The sequence below is a fragment of the Mastomys coucha genome, unplaced genomic scaffold, assembly GCF_008632895.1.
Source record: "Mastomys coucha isolate ucsf_1 unplaced genomic scaffold, UCSF_Mcou_1 pScaffold6, whole genome shotgun sequence".
Classification (NCBI taxonomy): Eukaryota; Metazoa; Chordata; class Mammalia; order Rodentia; family Muridae; genus Mastomys; species Mastomys coucha.
In genome coordinates this window covers 12,937,689-12,963,271 of record NW_022196912.1, presented here as the reverse complement: position 1 = coordinate 12,963,271, position 25,583 = coordinate 12,937,689, and the positions used below count along the sequence as shown (strand labels likewise).

The window sequence follows — 25,583 nt, the reverse complement described above, 5'->3', positions numbered from 1 at the left end:
CATAAAATTCATTGTTTCTTTCAAATTTGATCTAGTCTATTAATACTTACATGAATGCATTTTCCTAGATCAAATACACTACATTTCCAGCTAAGACCCATTTGCAGACAATTTTGAACTTTGTTATGGGAGAAATAAAAATCATTGAAGTCCATGGCCTTCAAAGCATGGTTTAGGGAAGAGAAGAAAAATCCTCAGCAGAAGACATGGGCTGGTGATTTTTCAGGTTACTAAGAATTTTTCCAATATTTGGTAAAGAATACAGGAGACACATAATAGACATTAAAAAAAATGTCCCTGGACTCAGAACAATGAATAATTTGATCTTCCTTTGTTTATGTTAGTCAATGGAACCACACACGAAAGTACATAAAAGCTGATAGAAAATGAATGAGTAATTTACAAACATTTATATTTCAGTGTTAGGAAACACAGTGAGGTTAGGAAAACAGTGAACACAACGATTTGTTACACAATCGACTAGCTCAGGCAATGACAGTCTCACAGATTACAGTTTAACATGATTAAACAGTACATAGAACATACATGTACGACAGACATTGCTTTAGGTATTGACATACCATCTGTTATACACATAAGGAATATTGCCAGTTACATCTTGGGTTATGAGATAATTTTTTTGATAAGACATTTCAAATTACAATATTATCTCAGGCAGCATGCAGGAAAAGTCATTGATTGTGTCTTTGTTAGGACATACTTTGCACCAAGCTTCCAATTTTTTGGTAGTTGTATCAAGAATAGAGAAACCACAGAAATGATAGTATGGTTGAAATCAGCAGTTGTATTTACTGTCTGAGAGAATTTCTGGTAAAAATAAAATTCTCTGAATTCATTAACAAAATGCACAGTGATCATAAACTTAAAAATTATTTTTTCACAATTAATTCTTGTTTATTGGTGATACAGCAGCTGCAGGGAATCTGAATTCTGAGAGCTGGATTTTACATAACAGCAGGAACTTATTCTTCTGTGGGCTCACATGATCACAATAGACATGTTTACCATTTGAAGTCACATATTATAACAAGGTGCTATACAAAGATCATAAATATTTGGTGTTTCCATCTTAACAAATATGCTGTGGTTATTTCACAGAAAGACTAGATTAACAGGCAGTGTAAATCACATGAATCTTAAGATTTTTAAAAATACATTTTGTACAATAGGTTTCTTATTTCTTCACTAGCATTTCATTTTGATTGTTTTTTTTGTCTTTATACTTAAAGTCCTTAGAGAAACTAAGAGCTTCTGGCTCATGCCAAGAAAGTCAATAGGACTGATATTTCCCACAGGAATATGGCTGAGTGTACATTGAATCACAGTCAATAACGCAACATCTAATATAACAGATTATTTAAAAAATTCAAATCAAGTCTAATTTTAAAAGACAGCAGTTTGAACAAAACTGTAGTAATCAAAAGTTTATTTACAAAACATTTAAATATATAGTTTAATGGCTAGTTCTGGCTAACTGCACAGATGAGATTGGCGTACACAGCCTGTTAACTTTCTGTGCAACATTGGTAGACCTTTGGGTCCACACATATGTGGCCGATGGGCAAGAAAATTAGACAGTAATTTCTGTCGGCTCAACCTTCGTGAAGAGAAATGTTTCAATGCTTTCTCTGTGAGATTGGAGCCTGTTATTAATGGTGGTGTGTTTAAGGTCTCCAAATGTAACTTAGCATGATGTAAGAATTTGAGGGAAAGACTGTGCCACTGAGTTCTCAAATTTGAATCTTTCTTTCTTTCTTTTTTTTTAACACTTCTGTGTATTACATTGGCTTAAAATATTTCCCTTGATTATTAGAAACACAAAAAGATTCATTTTCAAAGGATAGATGAAGTGAGCATTTCTTACAACCACATTCATAATATAAGAAGTTAATCTACATTTTAAAGATCGTTAAACAATTTTCTTTGGCAGAAGACAATAAATAACTTCCTCTACTTCTAACATTTCAATGATGCCACTTTCTTTCCTGGTTACATGAGATGTGTGATCACTATTTCAGGATAACACTAGACCACCACAGATAGAAAAAATATTTCAGGAGTACAGATTGACAGTTCAGTTCAAATAGTACTGACACACTGATGTTGGAGAAGGTGCCTTACACAGCAGTTCTAACAGCACTTCTGATGACTGTAACTCTAGTACAGTTAGCAATCATGGCCCTGCTGACTTTTGCTTCCTGCAAAACTCAGAAACACTGGAAAGTTTCTGAATGTTAAACATTTTGTTTCTCCACAGAATCACTAACATAGGCTGTGTACACGTTTGTGTATGTGTTTCACACTGAAAATAGCCATCTTTATAGAGTATATCAGTTGGCCTGAGAGATTCCAACTGAAAGCTTCAGTTATTCTCCCATGTATATCACTACCAAACCACCACTCAAGGCATTCCAAGTGTGATGGAGTTATTGCACATACAGTCTTAGACACAAGCAGTCTCCAGGCTGAGCTGGAGGAATGTGAGCTTTGCTTATGTCACCTATGCTATGATCGCCTCTGATTTTGTCTGTCTTTCCCACCTCTTTGTCTTTGAAGCTTCGTGGTAATGGATCCCTTATACTCTGAGTACAACTTCTGTGCGCACTGTTCTTTCCTCTTTAGCCTGCAAGGGGTGGGAGGTGTTGTGCTCATTTCTTTTGTAGAGAAGCTTTTAGGCACGGAGACATACTGGCCCTTTCTATAGGGATTGCCCATTATAGTGGTTCAGGATGAATTCAGTTTACCCTTAACTCACTCACTGGATTAGTAGGGAAAATTTGCCACCAGGAGCCACCAGAGGCATGTGACAATTGTGGATCAGTTTCTAACCGGAAGTCTCTCTCATCTTGTCTGCCTCATGGAATGAGCTGTGTTTTGTGCATATATACAACAGCCTTTTTTTTTTTTTCTTTCTTTTTCTGGTTCATGTCTAGAAAGCCATGAAATGTCTCCTTGGTGTGAGCATTGTACACATCTACAAAATTCCCAAAGGAGCCCCGGGAAGTCCTGTTAGAATAACAGTTGTGTTAGTGATGGTGATTATGGCTTTCGGGAAAGAGATGTGTTATATCACTAACCTGTTTCTATCACTGCAGACTACTGACAGGATGGTTTTAAAAACAACCATCATCTGTCACCTTCTCAAGTCCAGAGCTTTTTGTTATGCTACCAGGAAGGGTCTTTCATTATGGACCTGTTTACCTGCTCTTTTGCAATTCAAATCCAGGCTTATTTCAAGGCTTCAGGATTGGAGCAAATAACACAGTGCATGGACTGTGGACCAAGGAGACATGGACAGCAAATTCACCTTGGCGGTTCACCATGGATGCTTCCAAGGTGACATTTCAAAGTTCAGAAAGGATATCAAGGCTTTGGATTTTAGTGATGGATTTGAATCAATTGCATGGAACCTGACCTAGGCCTTTCTGCAGCAAATATTATGTCCCATCACTGCAATGGCCTGCTACGCTGATGTGATCTCTGAGAAGGGCCCCGATTTTGAGTAAAAGAATATGTATGTGGAGATGCGGGTGATGAGCACTGAGATGAACAGGTTATGCTTGAGCTGGAGCTGCAAATGAGTCAGGTGTGTTTGTCAGGAGTAGGACAAGAAGGAAGGCACCAATGGGAAGATACCCCCAGCCAGAGCAAATGAACAATCAACACCCCAGCTTGACCAGCAACAGCAGCAGCATGCACATTCTTGAAACTGCTTTATGTGATTAAAAGGAAGGACAAACACAGGTCTATATTTTAAGTACTTCAGAATGTCAGGTATGAGTTCAGAGAACAGACAGACACATGGGCACAAATTCTCATATAACTCACTATCTTAACAAGTCTTCTAAGGTGTTCTTATCCAAAAGGTGACCTGAATATCCAGCACTCTGGCTTTGCCCCAACACCAGCAAGAGAGACTTGGAAGTTGATCCTAGGGACCTAGAATGACTACTACGCCACCTGCTGTTTCCAAGCTTTATAACCCCTGTGTTTTACTTTGAACCAGCTTCCTAAACTCCGACCTGTAGTCTCTGTCTCTCAGTACACACCCACTCCTCCAGAAGACATTCATTCAGCAGGACTTAATGGCTACAAAATTGTTTGCCATTAAGGATAACAGCTAGAGCTAATTATTCAACAGTGAGAAAGGTTTTCTAGTTGTTTTTCTAGATTCTATGATGGTCAGGTAACATGCATGAACGGCTAGTATATTTTAAAAGATCTAGAAAGACGCAAGGAAGAGAAACTTCTTGAAGCCCCATTAAAACAAAACAAAACAAAACAAAACAAATAACAACAAGAACATCAAAACAACAACAACAAACCAGTTGTGAGGTTGGCTTTCCTTCAAATGGAATTCTAAATCTGAATTATGAACTTTTAAACCCACTGTCTGAGTCTATTGTACTGACAGGTATGCTACCATTTAATCCTATAAACTTCATTCTGGGGAATGCAGAGTTGAACATGGGGTGGCATTGATCATCCTAAGACATGCAAAGCACTGACTGGATCAATGGTTTTGAATTGCAGCATGAATTTAAACAACCCAAAGAGCTTGTTAAAACCCACAGTGAGGAGCCTACTCTTGGCATTTCTGATTTATAGAGAGCTGGGGGGAGGGTCTCAGGTGGAAGCAGATAATTTGCATATTTCACAGCTTTCCTACTCATTATTGATGCTGCTTGGCCAAAGACTAAAGAATCACTGTAGTTGCTTATTCTAAAATACACTTTACATAGTTATCCATGTCACCCTAACTGCATTCCTCCAGCAAAGCCTTACCGTGTGGGATGGGAAGATCAACATTGAACTTTCTCCCCAGAAATGCATCAAGTAGGAAGGGTTAGATTCTATTGGTATTGGTTTAATTATAGAAGGTTCCTAGGTTTAGAAAGTTAAGCACACATCAGCATATATAATAAACATGTCTATAAAATATAATTTTAAACCATGTTTTATGTTTGGCCTTTCTATATAATTTTCTATGTTATTAAGCATGGCACTCTAAAAGTCCATTTCTAGAAGACTGTACACTCTTTCTTCATAGAACATTATTTTAGTAATAGCATTACAATTCTCTTCTGCCAGCTACTTATGTGACAGTCGCCTTATCACCTTATCAGGGTAATTAACACGGTGACTAAATTTGTTCACAGTTTCTTGGCTGAGTACAAATAAATGAGTTGTTTGTATTTTCTTAGTAAAAGTCTTACGTGAAAGTTTTTCATCTCAAGGGCTCCTGGAAAATGCTGAAGAGAGGGAAGGTTTCCAGAGACTTTCTAGGGTATTCAGATGGGCAAGAGTTAAGGTGGACAAGCTGTGAGCAGCCATCATTAGAGGTTGTAATTTGCTTGTCTGGAAGAGGTGGGTCAGCTTAAGAGGTAGGGCTGTGGCAGAGAGTTGAGAAGAATGATGTGAATTTGTATGAATGAGCTGTTGCCTCCACGGGAGGAAGGCTGAGCTTGCTCAGGTCTTCAAGCAAAGACCTGCCTTTGATTGACAGCACAAATAGGAATGCTTAAGGCAGTCATCAGCAGAAAATGCTTACGGTACATATTTGTTTTTAAAGAAAACAAAACCCTATTTTTTTGTTCCAATTTACTACTTCCTAATGAAATCTGAAATAGGGATCAGATTCGACACAAAAAAATCATTGCAGTTTAAAAATGGGATGCATTTACTGCAGCTGCACAGCTTCCACTTTAGATGGAAAAAAGCACGAAAAAAGGAAGAATTGTTTTTATCTCCAAGAATCAACCACAGAATTATTATAGCAGAACAAAAACATTATCTGCTTAAATTTCTTCTCTCACAAAGCCACTTTATCTGTTGCAACATGTCAGTGATGTTTGCTTACTTTTTCCCCCTCACAAATTCGGCTCTGTGGCTCAGAATGAATAGAGCTGGATGCGTTCCTCCCACTATGTTGAAATAGTTTTGTCATTTCTTAAGACATTCCATTTGGGATGCCTTTAAGAGAAAGCTTACATTCACGCCACGGGAAATGTTCTTTGTTTACATAAGCAGAGCTCCATTTCTTTTGTTTTTTGTTTGTTTGGTTTGTTTGTTTGTTTGTTTTTTTTCTCTTCCTTTCCTTGTGAAAAAGTCTAAATGCTCATTCTGTGTTTTATGTGCAATTTCAGATCATGACTTAAGAAGTCTTTTTGTGACATCTTCTGGAATAGTCATTTTTCTACAACAAAGAGGCTATTTAAAAGACAATTAAATCTGTAGCAAATGGCATCCTGCTTTCCTTTTCCTTTACAATACTTATATCTTTAAATAAACTTGGGGTGGGGTGGGGTGGGTGCTGGCCACTGTATGGCTTGTTTATAATTCATATAGCTTAGTAGAAAACAGTATTGACAATCTCTTTCTCCTATCTGATCGAAAGCTTAAGAAATGGAAAAACAAAAGTAAATTTGAAAGGTCATCTTTGGAAGAAGAATGGTTGTGCCCTTAAGAAGGTCACTGAGTTGAAATCTTTTCTAATCTTTTGGATGCTTTTTCACATGGGGGAAATTTCCTACTCTCTCTCTTCAGGGAAAAGATCCCCACACCCAGCGGTGTACAAGTAATTATTTTAAAATAAATTTTTAGTTCCTCCCAGATGCACGTGGCTTGATAGGTTTGGCATTTGTTCTGACAATCAAATATGATGAGGAACAACTGCTTGGCCACATAAAGTTTCTTCAGCTCACACCTACAAGTGGAAGGAAATAAGAAGCTGCCCACCATGAGGCATTGATGTGTTTCAGAAAAAGCGACATGAAGCTGTGCATCATCTCTCATGGAGCAATGAGAAGACTCAAATCCAGAGCAATCTGAAGATCCATGACCTTCTGAAGCAAATAGATCTACTTTTCCAAAGAGTCTCCACTCTGATGACAACAGCCATTCAAATGGAGAGAGCACTGTGTGCTCAGAGAGAGAAGCTGTGGTCCCCTTCTCTAGGTGCTGTCAGTTGATGAGGGCTCTGAAGTTTTAGCTCAAAGAACAGGTAGATGCTTCCAAGCTAAAAACATTCAGTGTTAGTAGTTAGTGGCAATTACTTAGTAGTTAGTAGTAGTTAGTAGTAGTAGAAGACAGAACTTCAACAATGATGAGGCAAATGATGCAAACAGCAAGCTTTCCACAACTTGAAATGTTAGCTAACAAACCAGATATGTGCCTCACATAGTGACTGGCTCATAGAAGACTCTGGGATGTGCTAGTTGAGCCTGAATCCATTCATCTTGATGGTGAAATACAGAATGTGAAGTTAAGAAAACCATTCTTAAAGGGAAGTTCTTTGATCAGTTTCAGAATGACCCCATTAAAGAATCTCACACTAATAAAATATCCTTAGACCAAAATGAAAGGTTAATTTAATTAGAATACTGTAATTGGAATCTTATTAAATCCAGGGCCAGTGTTGTTTCTTAAGTCATCATTACTTTATGATAATTAGCAAAATAAATGCTTGAAGTTTATGAAATTCTGATTTTGAAACTTTTCTACTGGCTTGACTGAATTATTTTTATTTTTTAAAACCTGAACAGAATGGAAAGTCAGTGAGTGATCCTGAATGAAGACTAGTAGTTAGTAGCAGTTACTTAGTAATTAGTAGTAGTTAGTAGTTAATAGTAGTAGTAGTAGTAGTAGTCAGTAGAAAGAAATTCAATAACGATGAGGCAATTGTATGCCTCTTTGGCTTATTTCTGATCCTTTGTCAATCCTGTGATGTTGGTTAGTGGAAGCTCTGAACACCGATAAGTGAATCCTGAGTAGTAATAAAGCAATTTTATTTTCATTTTACTAATGATGTAACCACTGGAGGGTCAAAGTTCCTATAAGATACTGATGACAGCAGGAACCCTGTTCTCAGAGCTTGGAACAGAAACTTCAAAGACAAACATTTCTGAGAATCCAATTATAAATGAATTCCAAAGGCTTTTCACCTATTCAATTACATCACTTGCTCCGAGAGTACTCCATGGAGAAGTCTCATGGGCAATTGGTTGGTCAGTCTAGTTTGCTTGTTAGTAGGATATTGGAGAGGAAATGCCAGACAATACAATCAACACATATGAAAGATGGAGGCTGGCTCTCTTGGGAGTGTCTGACCTTAACCAGAACTAGTGAAAGATCCACAGGCTGAGTGTTGGGTGACGAGATAGCAGCAGACAGGTTGGGTGAGGACCCCTGCCTTTTCTCCCAACATGCCAAAATACATTTCCAGAAAATGTTAACTGGCACATGGTTGCTTGCCTGCTTGGTTCCATCTCTCAAGGGAAAATACAAAATCTCACCTATTAACTTCCAGAAGTTGACCTTGACCAGATTATTTTCCCCCCAAGGACAGTTTTCAATGCTCACAATCAAAGGCAGCAGAAGGAATCAAATTAACCCTAAGGACTTCCTATCTAAAACACTTGTTAAACAAACAAAAGGAATAGAAATGAATTTCTTCCTTTAAGACATTTGCATCTATCTTGGGAAGATACCTACTTTCCAAACAATTCTCAAACAACTGTGTACATTTACCTGAAGAATAAGACTCCTTCTTTGTACTTGGTTCCATTTATGAAAGAAAATTAACCTTACATGAATTTTGGGGCAATGTGCAGAATACAGTTTAGGTTATTCAACACGAAAAATGTATTTTTGCTTTTAATGTGCATATCCCTATGGTATGGGAGAAATAAGGTAGAGGTGTGTTCAAATAATAAAACAATTCCAAGAAAAAGAATCTTGCAACTGGTAATCCAACTCTTCTAAAGTTGTTATTACACTGCTTAAAAGGCAAACCTTTGATAGAAAAAAAGACTAAGAAACATTATTCACATTCCTATATTGTCTAAGACTGGTTCATCTAAAACTTAGTCACTGGGAGATCTGTCTGGACCATATGGTAATGGGGCTAGGTTCAAGTTCAACATCCCCTCCTATGTATTGATCCAAATTATAATTAGTTCTCAAATATTAGTAACAATGTCAAAATGGAGTTGTCCTTTAAAATGGAGAAGTATTAGGTTACCAAGTTGAGTAATTTAGAATTGTACATTTAAAAGTGGAAGAAAATTGTCAAACATATTTTATGAGACATCTGCACAGACCTAATGTATTCTTTAAAATAATTCAATGCTGTGGAAAGAAAAAATATATTTTTCTTTCATTGTCCAAGCCAAAAAGTATATATGCCCAGCTTTGACGTTCATGTTAAACCTGAGAATAAGATTAAGTTATACAGTTGTCTCAGGAAAATGAGAATCTTTCTTACTTAAAGATAATGACTTTCAGATATCTTAAACAGGGGTAATACATGATGAAATCCTACTTAACACATTTTTTTTGTGCCAAACTATTTCATTTAAAACTATAATCTTGTCAACAGTGTAGATAATTCTCATCCACATCATTATCATAACCACACAACTTTCTTCTCTGTGTATTATTGCAATGCAGTATAAAAAGCTCCCAAGATTTTTCTTTTGGATATTTTTCAAGTATAATGTTTGCTAAAATGGATTTATAAGTGTAGAGAAAGATTCACAAAGAGTATAATTTTTCACAAAAGCAACCAGTAAGATTTTTATCATGGATATTTATACTAACTAGTTTATTCCTTCAGTAAAATATTTTATGAAGCAGTTACATATTTGATTTAATTTAATACATTTACTAATAAGAGTAATTCTCCCACTTGGAAAGAAAACTCAGGATTATGTTCTTGACAATAGAGGCTGGAGCATTACAAACCAAAAATCACACTTTTAGAAAAGATCTCCTTCTTGCAGACTTCAGCTCCTCTACTCTATGTTTTCAAGGGAGTCTAAGAAAAAGTTCTGTAAATAATAAGCTCACTGGCAAGGAGTTCCAGTAGAGAGGGCTATGTAACCATCCTAATAAACTAGCTTTTGCTTCCTCCAATACATTTTTAGATTTGGCTGAGCATACCTGAAATTATGCACCACACCGACTACTAGGGTCGGACTTTGTGAATTAACTATCAAAACTGATCCAGCAACTCTTAAGTTTGCTAATTTCTTTCTTGGTTTATTTGGTCACTAATGTGAATTTTCCTACCCATTCCATACCTGAAACACAGTATCCAGTGAGCACTTTACCCACTTATGTTTCTTAGGATCATATGCATTATTCTGTTTTACATAGGACAGCTTTAGAGACACTCCCGTGGGGCTTGGAGACATGTATATTGTTCTTTTCCATTCTGTACCTACATATATTGATAGAATAGGCTGTGGAATGGACACAGGGGCAAAATAAACATGGCCTCAAGAGAGATAAAATCAATAAAGGAGCACAGAACTCTAGGGTAGTATATACCTCAGGCATTTGTAGAGATACCACTGTTCTAAAGTCTGTTCCTATTTGTAGAGATAACACAAGATGTCTCTAATGTCTGTGAAAAGTCATCAAGTTTGATTTTTCTATGACAAGTTTGCTTCTAGAAGAAAAATTCCCAAGCAATTCCTTACAGTGTGAGCTTTCCCCTATTGCTGAGAAGTAATTCCAGGCACATCATGAAGTCTACTGCATGGATCAAGGGTAACCGATGAAAGAATTACAAGGTTTGGCTACAGGGAAAGGAAAGGGTACACTAAGAAATGATGGTCTTTCGTCAGAGTGGGTATATAAAAAATAATGATTTACAAACCCATCTACTTAAATGCCCCTTGAGGCAATGAGATCAGAGAACCTTTGAAAAAACTGAAAATCCACAGTTTCTCTGAGTGCATGTCTTTGGACACCTTGGCAGGCTGCGAACAACAAGCTGCATACTTACCATTTCCTGTGGGCTGGAGAGTGAAAGCACATTCTGTCTCTCTTGGGAGCTCGACCCCTCAGTGCTTTGCCCTTCTGCAGGAAGGACATTCTCTGCTTTGTGAAATTGTTACCCATGGTTAAATATTAAACATGAAACGCCTAACGATTTCACTTGTGTTTCTTTCCTAGGGTATCCCTGGAGATAGAGTACCATTAGCAGTATTCAATGCAAACATTTGAAATATGCTAGAATATGTGACAATAATAGCTATAGCAATAATAGTGTTTGAAAAGAATAAAAAAAAATCCCTAATCTGTTATAAAACAAAATCTGTAAGGAGACATGAGCACACATTACCAGATCTATCCACAAGAACACATACCTCCAGTATAATAAATGTGATTTTGTAGGTCTCTTCTATGTGTCACGCCACTAATTTCCCAACCAATATTCACATGCATCACTTATTAGTTTCATCAATGCTTAGAATACCTTGGCCAAAAGACATGATTATTGTAAGGACTGCTGGATGCTACTTGTAAGTTAGAATGAATTGGATATTTTTAATGGTGAAATGGCCCAATGTTCCTAAAGACGTGAAAGTACAACCAGGACTTGTTATGGTTATAGTTGCCAAACATCAGAAAAAGAAAATCAAAATTGAGAGAGATTCTACATTTTCAACTCAGAGAAACCAAAAGAAGTCTTAACGAAGCTGATCTGCTTTAGAAAAGAGGGGCTTCATCATCTCCCAGAGAAAATTCTATCATTTTTTCTACAAAGCTCTCAGATGTAAGAGCATCTAGATCTTCTCCCTTCCTTCCTTCCTTTCTTTTTCTTTCTTTCTTTCTTTCTTTCTTTCTTTCTTTCTTTCTTTCTTTCTTTCTTTCTTTCTTTCTTTCTTTTGATTAAAACCAGGAATGTGAGAGCATAGAGTTTCCAGTGGAGGATGCCTGGTTACAAATGGCAGTAGAAAGAGCATGTTTCTATTTGTTTGAGATCACTTCTTAGGAAGAAGGTGCTCATCAGTTAGTTGCAAGCTACCTATCCATCCCTGCAGACTTGTTCTGAACAGTATAAATTGTATGTTAATCTTATATTTGAAAAACAATTACAACCAAAATTTCATATACTATACGAAATTACAAAATTTCACTATACTATACCATACTATACTATACTATACTATAGAAAGCAAGGTTCTCTGAAATCTTCAAGGTTGGATGAATCAAATCAGAATCTGTCAACAAATAAATGTTTGCTTGTAAGCACTTGAGATTCAATCAGCCAGAGAATTTTGCTGAGGTCTATTAAATGGCCAAGGATCCTCACTATAATATTCATTTTGGTTTTTATTCAAGAAGCAAACTCAGGCTGCCAATTTTATATGAAATTAAAGATCAATATTCAGGAGACATGCCAATTCTCTGATTCAAGAAGTGTTTAAGTTGTACCTCATTTTTTTTTTCACCCTTGAAAGTGTGCCACACATACCTACACGATGCTGTGATGAAAGGGCCTGTGGGAAACTTTACGATGCTCAGATGAACAAAGAGTGATTTGCATGTATCTAGTGTCCAGATTCTACCAGAGCAAGAGAGCACTCCTCCCCACAATTCTTATTCTATGTCTGGTGTCACCTCTTCCTGTGCTCTTTTGATTGCATGAGATATGAAAGTCAGTGACTTATATAATTCATAGGATCAGAAATTATCAACATAAAGAAGAAGTTGTTCTAGGAATAAGAAGAAATACAATATAAGATACTAAGTGAACAAGTTGCTTGTCCCTTGGGAAGTAGCTATACTTTCAAAAACCAGTGCGATGGGTGGCATGATTTACTACAATGTGCTGGGTGATAAAAGTTGCTCAACAAGTAATAGCTTGTGAGTTCATGTCCTTGGATGCAGAAAGCAAGAAGATAGAGTTAAATTAGAAGGTGGAAAGGAGGTGAAAAGAAGGCACACCCAGTGCTTATCACAGCATCACAGGACAGACAAACATTCTGACTCCATGTGCTGCTCATGGGCCATCTAAACACAGTATGAGCAAAGGGCTGACATTTATATGAGTTTGGATTTTGGCTGTCTCTTTTCCCATGGATGAGGATATCGATTGCACAAGGATACCTTTTTGGTCTTTATTTCTTCAGAGCATGAAAACAAACAACCGAAAATGAAGTAGGTGACAGTGAGGAGAGGGGACATTCCACAGTACAGAACATGCTGTGCCACTGGTGATGAAATCTCAAACAGTTAGAAACTTTATTATTTTTTTTTCTGTGTCAATAATGTGTACCAATTGTCAGGAACAGCACTGTGCGAGACTGTCCCCCTAAAGCCGTGCACAATACACACAAAATAAAAATAATCAAACAAATAAAATGAATTCACTTACACATAATAATTAAGAACCCTGAACATCCAGAATCAGATTTTCCCTACAGCATAAAGACTAAAAAGGCAAACAAACCAAAAAGCTTGAACTTGAAACTGGCCAACAGCAAGAAGTTCTTGGGAAGTTCTCTGTGAAAATTCACTACAGAATTATTGACAGTCCAAAGATGGCTTAAAAACAAAACAAAACAGAATGAAACAAAAACCAGTGCAAAATCTTTCTAAGGTTTTTAACTACATGTATCCTTTGACTATATTTACTGGGTATTTCTAGGCTAGCTTTCCACTTTTAAAATCTAAAATTAAGATTAAAACAATCAAAACAGGATGGCTTAGAGGACTCCACTGAGGAGTCCCCAGTGTCATCACTGTTGGTGGCCTGTGGAGTATTGTTATGGAAAGGTACCATTGCCACAGAGACTAAAAACTGGCTAATGAGTGATATTGGTCACCACCATAGTGCCCTGCGTGGTCTAAATTAGGAAGATGAAAATACCTGCAGCCGGCCAAGGCTATAGAGAGTGCTTTTCCAGAGCTAAAAGTTACATTCTTTTAGGAAAAACAAAACATGAGCATTTGGTCAACTGCCTTTGTTGTGCAATTTTAATGTGCCTATGTTAAAAGTCATAATTATTTTTCTCTTGCAAGATAAAAACTGTCTCAGTGTCAACTCTTACTCTTCAGTAGGAATCCCATTCACTACATACTCTGGGGAGCAGGAATTTGGGCTGTCTTGGTCACTGTTCAGCTCCCAGGTTGTAGTATTACCTGGCTTATTGAATGGGCAACAAGTCTCTCTTCACTCAATGTGGGTTAAACAATGAGTGGCTATGATCACTGAGTGGAAGAAGGGAAAGGAATTCTCAGCTACATTTATTTCTTAAATATCTGGAGTCAATGCAGAGGGCCAGAGAGGCTCAGAGAAGTGTCTGAGAGATGGCCAAGCCATCCCTTTTCCTATTAGTAGAATCGCAGCTTTTGGAATGTTGGGTTTATCTTGGCTCTTTGGTATTTTTGAATGGAAAGAGCTATTCCTTTCAAAGTGTTAAACACTCCCCAGTCTCTTTGAGTAACTTCCTCTTAGTCATACCCAGTAGATCTCTAAAGTCCCACTGGTCACTCAGACTTCTCTTCCACTCAGGAGTTAAGAAATTCAGGGAGTCTGGACTGAGAGGTGAACAAAACAGGGCTCAAAACAGCCCTTTCCATTAAAAAAATGAACTAGCACTATCTATCATCTGTGCCAGACAGAGCAGATGTGCAATAAATACTTTGGGGGAGGGGTGGTGTGGAAATGGTGGCTGTAAAAGTCCAGGCACATCCAAAGCATCCAATTGTCTCCCCAGCCTTTCTTCTTAGCCTACCTGAATTAATGGGTGATTCTCAGAGGCCTCTCATGTGCTCTACATGGCTACTATTTCATAGACATCTTTGTAGTTTGCCTGCTATCTTCTCAATAACATTAATCTCTCATTACATGACAGTTATTGCTTCTTAGAAATGAGCGTGCAGATTCATGAACAATAAGCCATTTTCTTCTTTTATCCCTATTAATATCCAAACTCAGTAACAACTCAAAAAGGAACAACTCAGGTGAAAAGAAAACTCACTTATATCTTCAATGTCCAATCAACATTGCTGAATGGGAGGACAGTATTTGCTATACTCTACTATATACAGATATGCTTTGTTTTATTTTATTTAATTTTCTTTTTTGTCCATGCACTGCGTAATGGGGAATCACGACAACAGTCCCAAACAGGCACATGAAGGAGGGCAAATGTTCAGTCATGACTGGAACAGGATTGTGCAAGCCATGGATGCCACTGAAAATAAAACTGATGGAAAATCCCAGGCCATAGCAACGTGGGACCTGGACACATGTGATGACTGAAATGGTAGGGGCTTGGGTGTGGGGTTAATCTTTCTGCTTGCAAGGGCTGGGTAGAGGGCAGGAGGAGGTCTGGGATGGAAAACCTGGGGAACAGGCTGGGCTAGAAGGAATAAGGGTCTTGCTAATCACAGTTCAGAGCTAGAGATAAAGGATGAAGAGTTCTACGAGTTCCTGGGAATCTAGCACATTATCCCTGTATCTGTTGAACAAGGGTGCCAGGTACCAACCGTATCCTTAGACTACATCTAGAACCATTGCTTTTCCTGGCTCCTTTTCAGCTCTCATGCTTCTTCCTGGAGGCAGTTCACCACTGTTCACATTCCGGAGATAAGCATAAAATTTGGGAATATAGTGAAGATGTGTGTTTTTCTTCTTTCATGCTCAGATCCTTCCTTAATCCAAAGTAATGTTCAAAGTGTTTGGAGGAGGTGAGGAGAGAATCTTAATGATTTTACTATTGATCCCAAATCCACTCACCTTTGGGTGAATCACCACTTTCTACAAGGAGAAGTAGGATCTTGCCCCTCCAAACAAAACAAAGCAAAACCAAACCAAAAACTGAAAGCCAAACATCAGCTACCTCCCTCCCTCTCCCTCCCCCACCACTGGAAACGAAACAAAACAAAACAAAACAAAACAAGAAAACAAATAAAAGCCTTAACCATTTATGAACTCAGAGAGAGTATAGCTCTTCTAGGACGAGCTGCAAGATGGCCCTGCCTCCATGCCTTGTTCAACTCGATGATGCCCGGGAATGGGAGATGATGGTTTCTGACTTCTGGCCTAGTACAGATGTTCTTGAAGCTGGATTCCATCAGCAGGTTAAGTGAACATGAAAAATGTCAGTTTCCTCTGTTCATTATACATAATTTTTATGTATATATATATGTATACATATATATATAAATTTACTATATCTTATTGTTCCTTTAGAAGCCTTTTATGTGGCAGTAGGCTTCCAGGGAGGAGAAGAAAATGTACAAGAGCCACAGGAGCACAAACAGGGAAGATGTGAGGAGCTTGGCAGTCCGGGGCCCTCCCAGCTCACCTCCTATTTCTGGCCTCCGCCGATAGAGCAGCACCCCCACATTGATGAAAGCAAAAATAGTGAAGAGAGTGACAGAGAAAGCTAGTGTGCCGGGGGACACTTTGAACTGTTCCCCGTTGGCTGCATGGTAGATGGCAGCAATGGACCAGGCCACGCCAATTCCCAGGAAGACGTTCACAGCGTTGCTTCCAGTGACATTGCCTATAGATGCATCTGCATACTGGTCCTGGGTAGCTGCTACTTTGCTGGCAAATGTGTCTGCAGAAAAAGAAGAAACAGGCCATGACACCGAGTTAACTTTATAAAATAGAGCCATAGGTACAAGGAGCTTCCACTGTGTACATTAGACTCAAGCCCACACTAGACTTCTCTGTCTCTTTTGAGTCAGTCTTATGGTCAAAGGAACAGAACAGATCTCAGGAGTTAAGGGTTTGGTGCTGTCTGCATCACTGATAGAGAAAGTCATGTAAGTTAAGTATTTTATCCACAGATACCATAGTTCTTTGTCTACTAGGCTTGCATGGCAAGTTTTCCTTTTCAGGACTATATACAGCTCAAGTTATATCTATATCCAGTGGGGACCTTCAAAAGACTGACTAGTACAGGCTCCATCCAGCAGTTGTTGGTCATAATCCCTAGGGCAGAAAAATCTATTTTCACAGAATTCCAAAAGATTTCTAGGTCACTATGTGTTGAAAATGGTTGCAGGAGGGTATTTGTGAAGTACTGCATCAGCAACTATTGCTTACAGATTACAGAGCTAAGATGTCAGGAGAGTCCCAAAGATCAAGAAGCAAGTCAATACGGCAATTGAAAAGAATCAGACTGTAATCATAGCTGACATTTGCCTAGAGACTTGAGAATAGGAAAGTAGGTTCATCTGTATGACAGTTTTGATTGTGATAATAACAGGAGGTGATGAATGCAGCCCAAAGATGATAAGCAGCATACCATACAGCTAAGAGGAAATGATGGTGGGGTCTGGGACATCTTCCTGTCCCTAGGCTCACACCTGTTCACTGTATGATCTTCTCATGCCACAGATACCAGAAGGTATCCTCCATGTTCACTGTGTCTTGTTTTGAAGAAAGGAATAACATGGCTTACTACTAAAGGCCAAGGTTTTGGACAGCACAGTTTATACTTCTCCGTGAGTAGAATAAAGAGATTTATATGACTCTCTTTTACAACGAGCTTTGTGACCCTGGATCACAATTCTTCACTGGAATGAAGGCAGTTGACATCCCCTCAGATTTGGTATTTGTAAGATAGAATAGAATATAGAAAGCACTGCTTACACTCTTTGGTCAGGGTGGATAGCTTTTTGTTACTTTTTAAGAGACAATAAAAACAGAGCAGTATAGATTGGTTTACAAGTTGGGATGGCTCCACTTGTTAATCATAAAGATACTCTATTTTCAGGTTGTGTGTGTTCCTGACATCCAGGCTTTTTATCAGGGCTGGTGAGATGGTTCAGTGGGTAAAGGGGCTTGCTGTGCAAGCTTGTTATCCTATGTTCAATCCCTGGAACTTATGAGAAAAATCAACTCCCTAAAGCTGTCCTCAACCTCTACACCCATGCCATGGCATGCACACCTACACTCATACACCACCCACCTTTCTTTGTGTGAGTCTCTGAGTGTCTTTCTCTCTGTATCTCTCGGTCTCTGTCTGTCTGTCTGTCTCCCTCTTTCACACACACACACACACACACACACACACACACACACACACACACACATACACACATGCTCTATTACATACATATTCTCATAATTCACACATACTCTCTCACACACAGAGCTGTTTTAGTGGTCTTTGTAAAGCACCATGCATAACGTGTTAATAATAAATGTTGATAATGGCTGCACTGAACCCATGTTTACAGTTCTAGTGATGGTGAATGTCATAGATCTACTCTAGGCCTCTTTAGGTACCCCTGCATGTGCTGGCAGGGTCATGTGACCTGTGTCATGTGATACTTGAATCAATTTCTTCTTTCTGCTCCTATTCTTTCTTCATTAACATCCCATGAATAAACTTCCATGGGAACAATAGGAAAAGTGTGCATGTTCATATCACCCTGCAGATCCCATGCTTTGTGAAGGGGAAGAGCCTACTGTACCCGCATATCATACTCTTTTTGAAGGGGAGTTGGCCATCCCTGAATGCCCATGTCACTGATTGTGATCACTGCCTGTGATAGATGGCAGATATTTTTACCTTTTAAAATTAAGGAGATGAAATTAAGGAGCGCTATGTACTCCATATAACACACACAGGTTCTGTGTCTATTCTCATTTAACCATTTCACGGTCTTACAGCTAGATGTAATTATTCCATTTTTGTAATTTTGGGATCTCTAACATCATTATTTTATCTTTGATGGGGTCCTGAATGGAAGAGAATTTTTCTGCTAGCAAGATTTCGGGGTCTTTTCCCAGTTCACTCTATGTTTCCCACCCTGGGAAGACTAACTCTCTTTCTTCTTAGTTTGTTGCAGGTCATTCTGCTCTTTCGGCCCAGAAAGTGTGGGGTAGGTTTTCATCAAAGATCTTTTTCTGTATCAAGGGAAAGAAGTCTAAGAAGGCCTAGACAGTCTGTTAATCCATCTCTTGGATTTGCTCTCCTTTCTATATTCCTCATCATACACAGCAGCCCAACTAGGAGCCTCAGAGATGCATGAATCAAGAAAACCAGACATATCCTAATGGCCTCTGCATTTCATTATTAAGACTTATTGGAGCTGCTGATGCTGATGTAGTCTAAAAAAGTTTATGTGGCTTTCTTTCTCCAAGGACAGCCAATGCAGTAGAACAAAGGAGATAAAGTGAAACAGAACAAAACAACAACAAAAACAAAAACAAAAGCCCAAGAGAAAGTAGCTTAGTGGAGAGCCACTACTGGGAATTTCCTGAGGCTTGATCTGATCTTGGATGATCGCCAATGATGGAGGTGGGGCAGCTGCAGGAGGAGAAGAGATACCCTCCTTCTGATGCAGGGACCCGTTACAAACCACTCCTCCTTTTCCTAGCAGACGGATCGAGGGGTCCTATCCCAACTCTGCAGATGGCATTCTCTGCCTATATAGGGGAAAATAGCACAGTCAAAAACTCATGTATCCAGGGGTCTGATGAGCCAAGGTTTGCTAGATTGGAGAGTATTCCGGGTCTGAGCCAATTTCCACTATTGCTATTTTTCAGTGGCCTGTTTATGTGAATATTGTGTGAACGTTCCAATTTATAACAACAGGTTCTGATTTCAAATACTTTTCTCTGGAGTCCCTGACAATTATTAATCAAAATTAACAAGTTACCACATAAATAAAAAATGTTCAGGCCCTCTTTGAGTCTGGTAGATTCTATTCACCTGGGTTATTTATTGAGTGTCTTGTCTACTTTTATTTTTGATTCAAGAGCTATGTAAAAACATTTAGAAAAAAGCATGAAATCCAAACCAATAATCTTGACTGTGAAAGCCATAGCTTAGGTTTCCAAATGCAATGCACTGGGGTCTACCCAAATCACCCTCTGTTTTTGCTCTGCTGCTCTGTGCACAGAACAACATTGCATACCCCATATGTTAGAGGGTGATAAACCTTACCCTGAGCCCCAAGCCTGTAGCCTGACTGGTTGACCAAGACAAATGCTGATGTGCAAAGCAAGATACAGGAAACAACTGCCATGGTCTTAGAAGGGATGCTAGCATGTTCAGAGGTTGGCTTGCTAAACACAGAGATACAGGAATCAGATTTCCAATGTGATTCACATACATTCAGATATGTTGATGATGGCATATATCTGCTTTCATACATGCTTATCCCTAGGTGGCCTTTTATGCTTTAACTTCTGTCTTGAGCTTTAATTAACTGTATGTCAGTTGTAAATACTCCAACATTTAGTGCTATCTTGTTATTCTCTATGACTATAAATCAGGAATTGGGAAGGTTTCCAAGAATTAAACTACACATCAGAAAGTTAGGCCAAAAGTGTTCTCTGTAGATTTGTTTCTAGTTCATTTTATATAACCTTGGCTAAGTCATCAGGTCAGCATACAAGAACAGACCCCTGTTTTCCTCCAGGACTAATTATTTTTTTCTTAACCTGGATCCCTTTAACTTTATAGCTATTTGAACATCTCTTCTGGAAATGGCCATCCTTACAATGGCACAGGTGGGACCTAGAGTTCTCTATTATAAGTCAAGAGTGTCCCCTCATTTCAGATAGCTCATCTTATTCTCTACTCTTTCGGGACAACTGCCCAGTTTGTGCTTAGGAGTGACTTTTCTGAAGCCTAGTTTCATGGTGGAGATACAGTTACTTCTTCAGCACATAGAGAGTACAGCTGATCTAAAACATGGTCCGTTATGTACAGAGCTTCATGGTGTCAAATAGCAGGCAGCTCGCCAAGGAGATAGTCTGGAAAGGGACTATCTGAAGGCTCCTTTGTAAGGCATCCAGCCCTTCCAGTTCGTTTCCTCATCTAAAATGAAGACTCTAGAAGAGCTCTAAGACACTTCCTAACACTGTTGTTTGGGTGATCCACCCAATATTCCAACATACTCAATTTCCTTTTGGTTTTGTTCTTTTTCTGTAGATATTTGGATGTGAACATTTTTAATTAGAAGCAGTGGTGATTCGAGGAAGAAAGATTTTCAGAACCAAAGATATTGACCAAGCTGTGTTAGTTTTAATAAAAGTAACCGACTCAGCACAGCCTTTTATCTTTTAGTAATAGGTAAGAAATGTTGGAAATTACTACCTTCCACCTTCATGAGGGAAACTCCTGTGTAAATGGAATAGAGGAAGCTTTGTCTCAAAGGCTATGCTTAATTTTAATTGTGTTTGCGTATTATTAGCATCAGATATATGTGGAAACCTTTGCTTAACCTTTGCTTAACCAAATGTACATTTGGTATCTACTCTAGGCTGATTTATTTACATTCTATAGAAAAAGGATTTAGAAATATATCTTTTAATAAGTGTCTTAATTCCCAAGGCTAGGAGTTAGGAGCTAGAGTTCTAAGGTTTTGAAATAGGAGGAAAAGGAATGGCTGCTAGTGCCCTGCAGGGAGGAGCTGATGCTGGTGTTCCCGGAAGCAGCTGATCAGAGTCGGGAAACATCTGGTTTCTCTTGGAAAACTGATGCCCTAGATATGATGGCCATTTTGCACATAAAACATCTTGGGTGGTCTTAGTGGAGGTGCTTGGGCTACCTAGCTGTAATCATCTCACTGGAGTTATGCTTTTTGCTTGTTTTGTAAACATTATTTCTGCACAGCTACACTAAAAAGCCAGTGGAGGGGGTAAGGGGAGTGATCCTCCTAAATTAACCAGGTTTTCGCTCTTCTTCTTGGAGAAAATGTAGACGTGTGTGTCCCTTGTAGGTTTGAAGGGAAATGAGTCACCATGAACAGAATCTAATGAGTGCTTAACATCACTAGCTATTCCTACAGCGGAACAAAGCCAGAGACACTGTACATGAGGGGGAGCCAGATTTTGTGCTAATGATTCTACATTTTTGGGAGCTGTAACAGTCTTCTCCAAAGAACCTTACTAAGTTTACAGCCTCAGGCCTTTCAATGCGACCATTTAACTTACTCTTAAAGAAATCAAAGTGATTCTTCTTTTAAGAATTTGCAAGCCATCAAAAGTCATTAGAGATTTTCTGGTTGAGTTCCCCATCTTCCCGTGGCTGTAATGTAGGTGCTGTTGAAGCATTCTGTATGCATGCTTCTCTGCTCTTTCTCCCCTGCCATGCTCTCTGCCTCCCTTGCACAATTCAGGCAGAAATAATCTATTCAGGTGCTAATTCTTCTATCACTAGCCAGACATAAACAGGATTTAGCCTTGAGTCAGTTGTAACATTTATATACCCAAGTAAATATGGATGCCACCCCTGGCCAGATGAAAGCAATCCTTGTTTGGCTTCCAGTCAGAGCACCAGAAACCAGAGCATTACAATTGACTGATTAAAGATGAAAAGGGAAGGAGTTGTAAAAACTACGTAAAAGGCAGGGTGGGGTAGGGGAAAACTAAAAATTTCTGCCGGCAAGATCAAAGATCAAAGTTCCTGCTACTTGTCCTCCCCCGACCTGATTCCTCCCCTTATGCCCCCCCCCCACCCCGGGGCAAATAAGAATCAGCAGGAGAGCTTCAGGAGAGAGCTACTAGTTTGCCCTTTGCCCTCCCTGACTCCCGCTTAATCGTCTGGGGTGAGACTCTAGCAGAAGACAGTTTTAAAGCTTTCACCAGCATTAGCCACAGGCATACGTGGCTTCTTTCTCCCTGTAAGGAAGATGGGAACCTCCTCTGGGCTAACTGGGCAAGGCTTCCTACAGGATGGCTCTGACATCATCAGCAAACAGACCTGCCTTTGTTATTAAATGACAAGTTAGTTTTCATCTTGATCTGTTCACTTGAATTCGAGCATTTTGCAAAGGTACTCCCCGGCCTTAGATTTCCTACCGTGTAACCGACACTATGCTAGAGTTTAAGGTCAAAGAAAGAAATCCTAATTCAAAGGGAAAAGTAAGGAGAGATTTTTTTCAGAGAACACAAGGTAGAGAAGAGAAAGCACAAAGCATTTAATCACCATTCCAAAGTGTACTTTGATACATGTCCTCAGCTGAAAATGACAACCTTCCAATCTATCAGGATGCTGTTTTCAGTGAAATGGCCATCCATTCTAGAGAGGACTGCAGGCCCCCTCCTTGGTGGAACTCCTAGGCTCCTGGCATTTGATAAAATTTGCTAAAAATCCAAATAAATAGCCTGAGTATTTTAAAACAGGTTTCTTTTCATTTCTTTATGTGAGCACTTGGAAAGAGGAATCATGCACATGAGTGTACAAAGGCCAGCAGAGCCCTGGGTCGCCTTGAGCTGGAGCTGCAGGGGCTGTAAGCCCCTAGATGTAGGTGCTGAGAACTGAAGGTTTTCTTTAAGAACAGTTCGTGCTCTTAACTGCTGAGCCATGATTCCACCCCCAGTCTGAATCTTTAAGAGGACCCTGACAGCTTCCTTGCAATCAGAATTGCTGTATTTATTTGAATTTCTTGATCACACAATCCACAGTTTCTTTGGTTCTAAAGAGACCCTAAACAAATTATCCTGGTGTATGGAAGAGTAGTGGTATTCCCTTCTGGCTGTCCTTTGAGGTTTTTATGTGGGTCTGAAGTAGAGCAGAATATGTGTGCCTGCACTCTCAGGAACCTCATTTTTTGAGTGCCACTTGTTTATTGCAAGAAATAAAAATGACTTTTATAAGTTACATGTTTGAAATTCCAGTGCATGTCTGTTGAGTAAGGGGGCAGGTCCCTTTGTTCTTTCTAAACCTTATGGACAGGCAGCTGAATGCTGACGACTTCTGGTCATCATGGGGACATTTATCAAATGGACTTGAAGGTAGGTGGCTCAGATGGTCACCAGAATCAGTGTATCACTGTGGGTAACCATGACTGCTAGTGAGGAACACTGCTCCTAAGCACATAGTCTGCATAATCCAAGTTTGATAGCAAGGAGCCAAGCTGTGGAAGAAGATCTGGGTCTGTTCTCATTTTTCAACTGTCTAAGTAAATTCAGGATAATTGATCTCAAACCTCTGAAGCCTGATTTGTAGATAGGGGAAAATGTAAGTGCTCATTTGTACAGCTGTTAAAATGATCTTATAAAGTAAGGTAAAAGGACCTAGCCTGGTACCTGGAAGGTGGTAGTTTTAAAAAAAAAAAGTATATATTACTATGTTTTCAGAACTTTTTGTTCCATCAATAGTAGAGAGTATGGTGATATTATTTTGATATTTTTATTTCAAGGAGGTGATTTTGGGTAAGTAGGAAGATAGGAGAATGTGATTCTGTCTGCTATGGCCACAGAAATGGTGGTAATAGAGACAATAGTGAACATTTATTGAGGCTTACTAGGTTAGACATAATACATGGACTCTAATTTAGCATAAGACACCTGATGTGTACACTATTATTTTGTTTTATAGATGAGAAATAAAGTGTAAAGAATAAGAAATGTGCTCAAAGTTATATTACCAATGGTGGGCAAACCTTGAGATTCAGTACAAATGAACAGGCCGCTAGCTAGAGGAAGATTTCTTCACCAGCAGTTCTTGGGATGACTACAAAGACAAGACTATTGACACATCTTACATTTGAATGGGGACAAAGAGTTCAAAGAAAATGCCAACAACCTTTGTCTCTTTTGCAACCTACTGTAACAACACAACGTTAAAATGGCTGCGCATGTGAGTAGAATGAATAAAATAATTTTCTACAGAAGCAGGAGCGTCTTAAGTAAAACAGTAGATTGAAGAAGCTGGAGAGAGGCTGAAGCCAGCTGCTCCCATGGGCGCTCCTCCATTCCTCTACAACAATGGGGCATGACCTTCTGGGGGTCAGACGACCCTTTTACAAGGGTCACCCAAGACCATTGAAAAACAGATATTTACATTATCATACCACAACAGGAGTAAAATTACAGTCATGAAGTAGGAGTGAAAATAATTTTTATGTTTAGGGGTCTCCACACATGAGGAACTGTATTAGGGAAGCTGAGACTCACTGCTCTGGATCATTGACAGAGTTGTAACTGACTTTAAAGTTATTGTTCAGTTCTAGCTTTCTGGCTTTTCCTTGATTACATTTATGTTGCCTCTCTCTACAATATCCAGAAGCAGATATGGCTAAACCTGTTTTTAAAATAACATCAGGGTTCTGATAATTCTATATTTGAAGTATGATTCTATTACTTTTATTATAATTATAAAGCTTAATAACATGGAGTCTATAAGAGTACAAATTCAGTTAGAATTAATTCAGCAGCATTTGGATGATTTTGAGGAGGTAAGAACAAAACAAATTTGGAGCTTGAACACACAAGAGCATTAGCTGTCATCTCCTTGGGCCAGCTGGTTTGTGATACAGAAACTCACTTCCTGTTTCTAAGAAGAAAATCCAGGCCCAGCTTATTTCTTTTCTTATTCCCTCTCTGTCTCTCAGTCTCTCTGTCTTTCTCTCTCTCTTTCTCCTCTCTTCCTATTTCTCTTCCCCCTCTCTCATTATCTCTCTGTTTCTGTCTTTCTTCCTCTCTCCATCATTCCTCCTATGTTTTGTATAATTCTCATTCACCTTCTTGAATCTGCTCAAGTTATCTCTGCTTCAAGTCCCACTCTAGAATGGGAAAAAACATGTGCTTTGGAGCTAGGCATCTTGCTAGAGCTAGAGGCACCTGCCAAGGATCTGTATAAGAAACTCTACAGGTTTCGTGGACAGTTAACTTTAGTTCTACCTTGCCACACCCCCAGGAAGAAAATAGCATCTCCATTTACCTTCCTAGATCATGGCCCATGTTTGGCACTGATAACCCTCTGCATTACCTAACTGCTAGAGCTTCTGTGGGTATAAAAGTGATTAAATTACATGAAATTATTTTCTTGTCAATGAAG

At 38.9% G+C, this 25,583-nt stretch overlaps 1 protein-coding gene across 11 annotated transcripts in view; it reads right to left on the bottom strand.

The window, feature by feature from the left end:
• Positions 1 to 391: 391 nt before the first annotated feature.
• Positions 392 to 25,583, bottom strand: part of Slc8a1 (solute carrier family 8 member A1) — a 354,487-nt gene continuing 329,295 nt past the window's right edge. For all 11 annotated transcript variants that reach the window (XM_031357163.1, XM_031357161.1, XM_031357165.1 and 8 more), the window contains one exon: positions 392 to 16,391. In XM_031357163.1, coding sequence (XP_031213023.1) covers positions 16,015 to 16,391 — 377 coding nt within the window. In that variant the 3' untranslated portion in view covers positions 392 to 16,014. The remainder of the gene's footprint in view (positions 16,392 to 25,583) is intronic.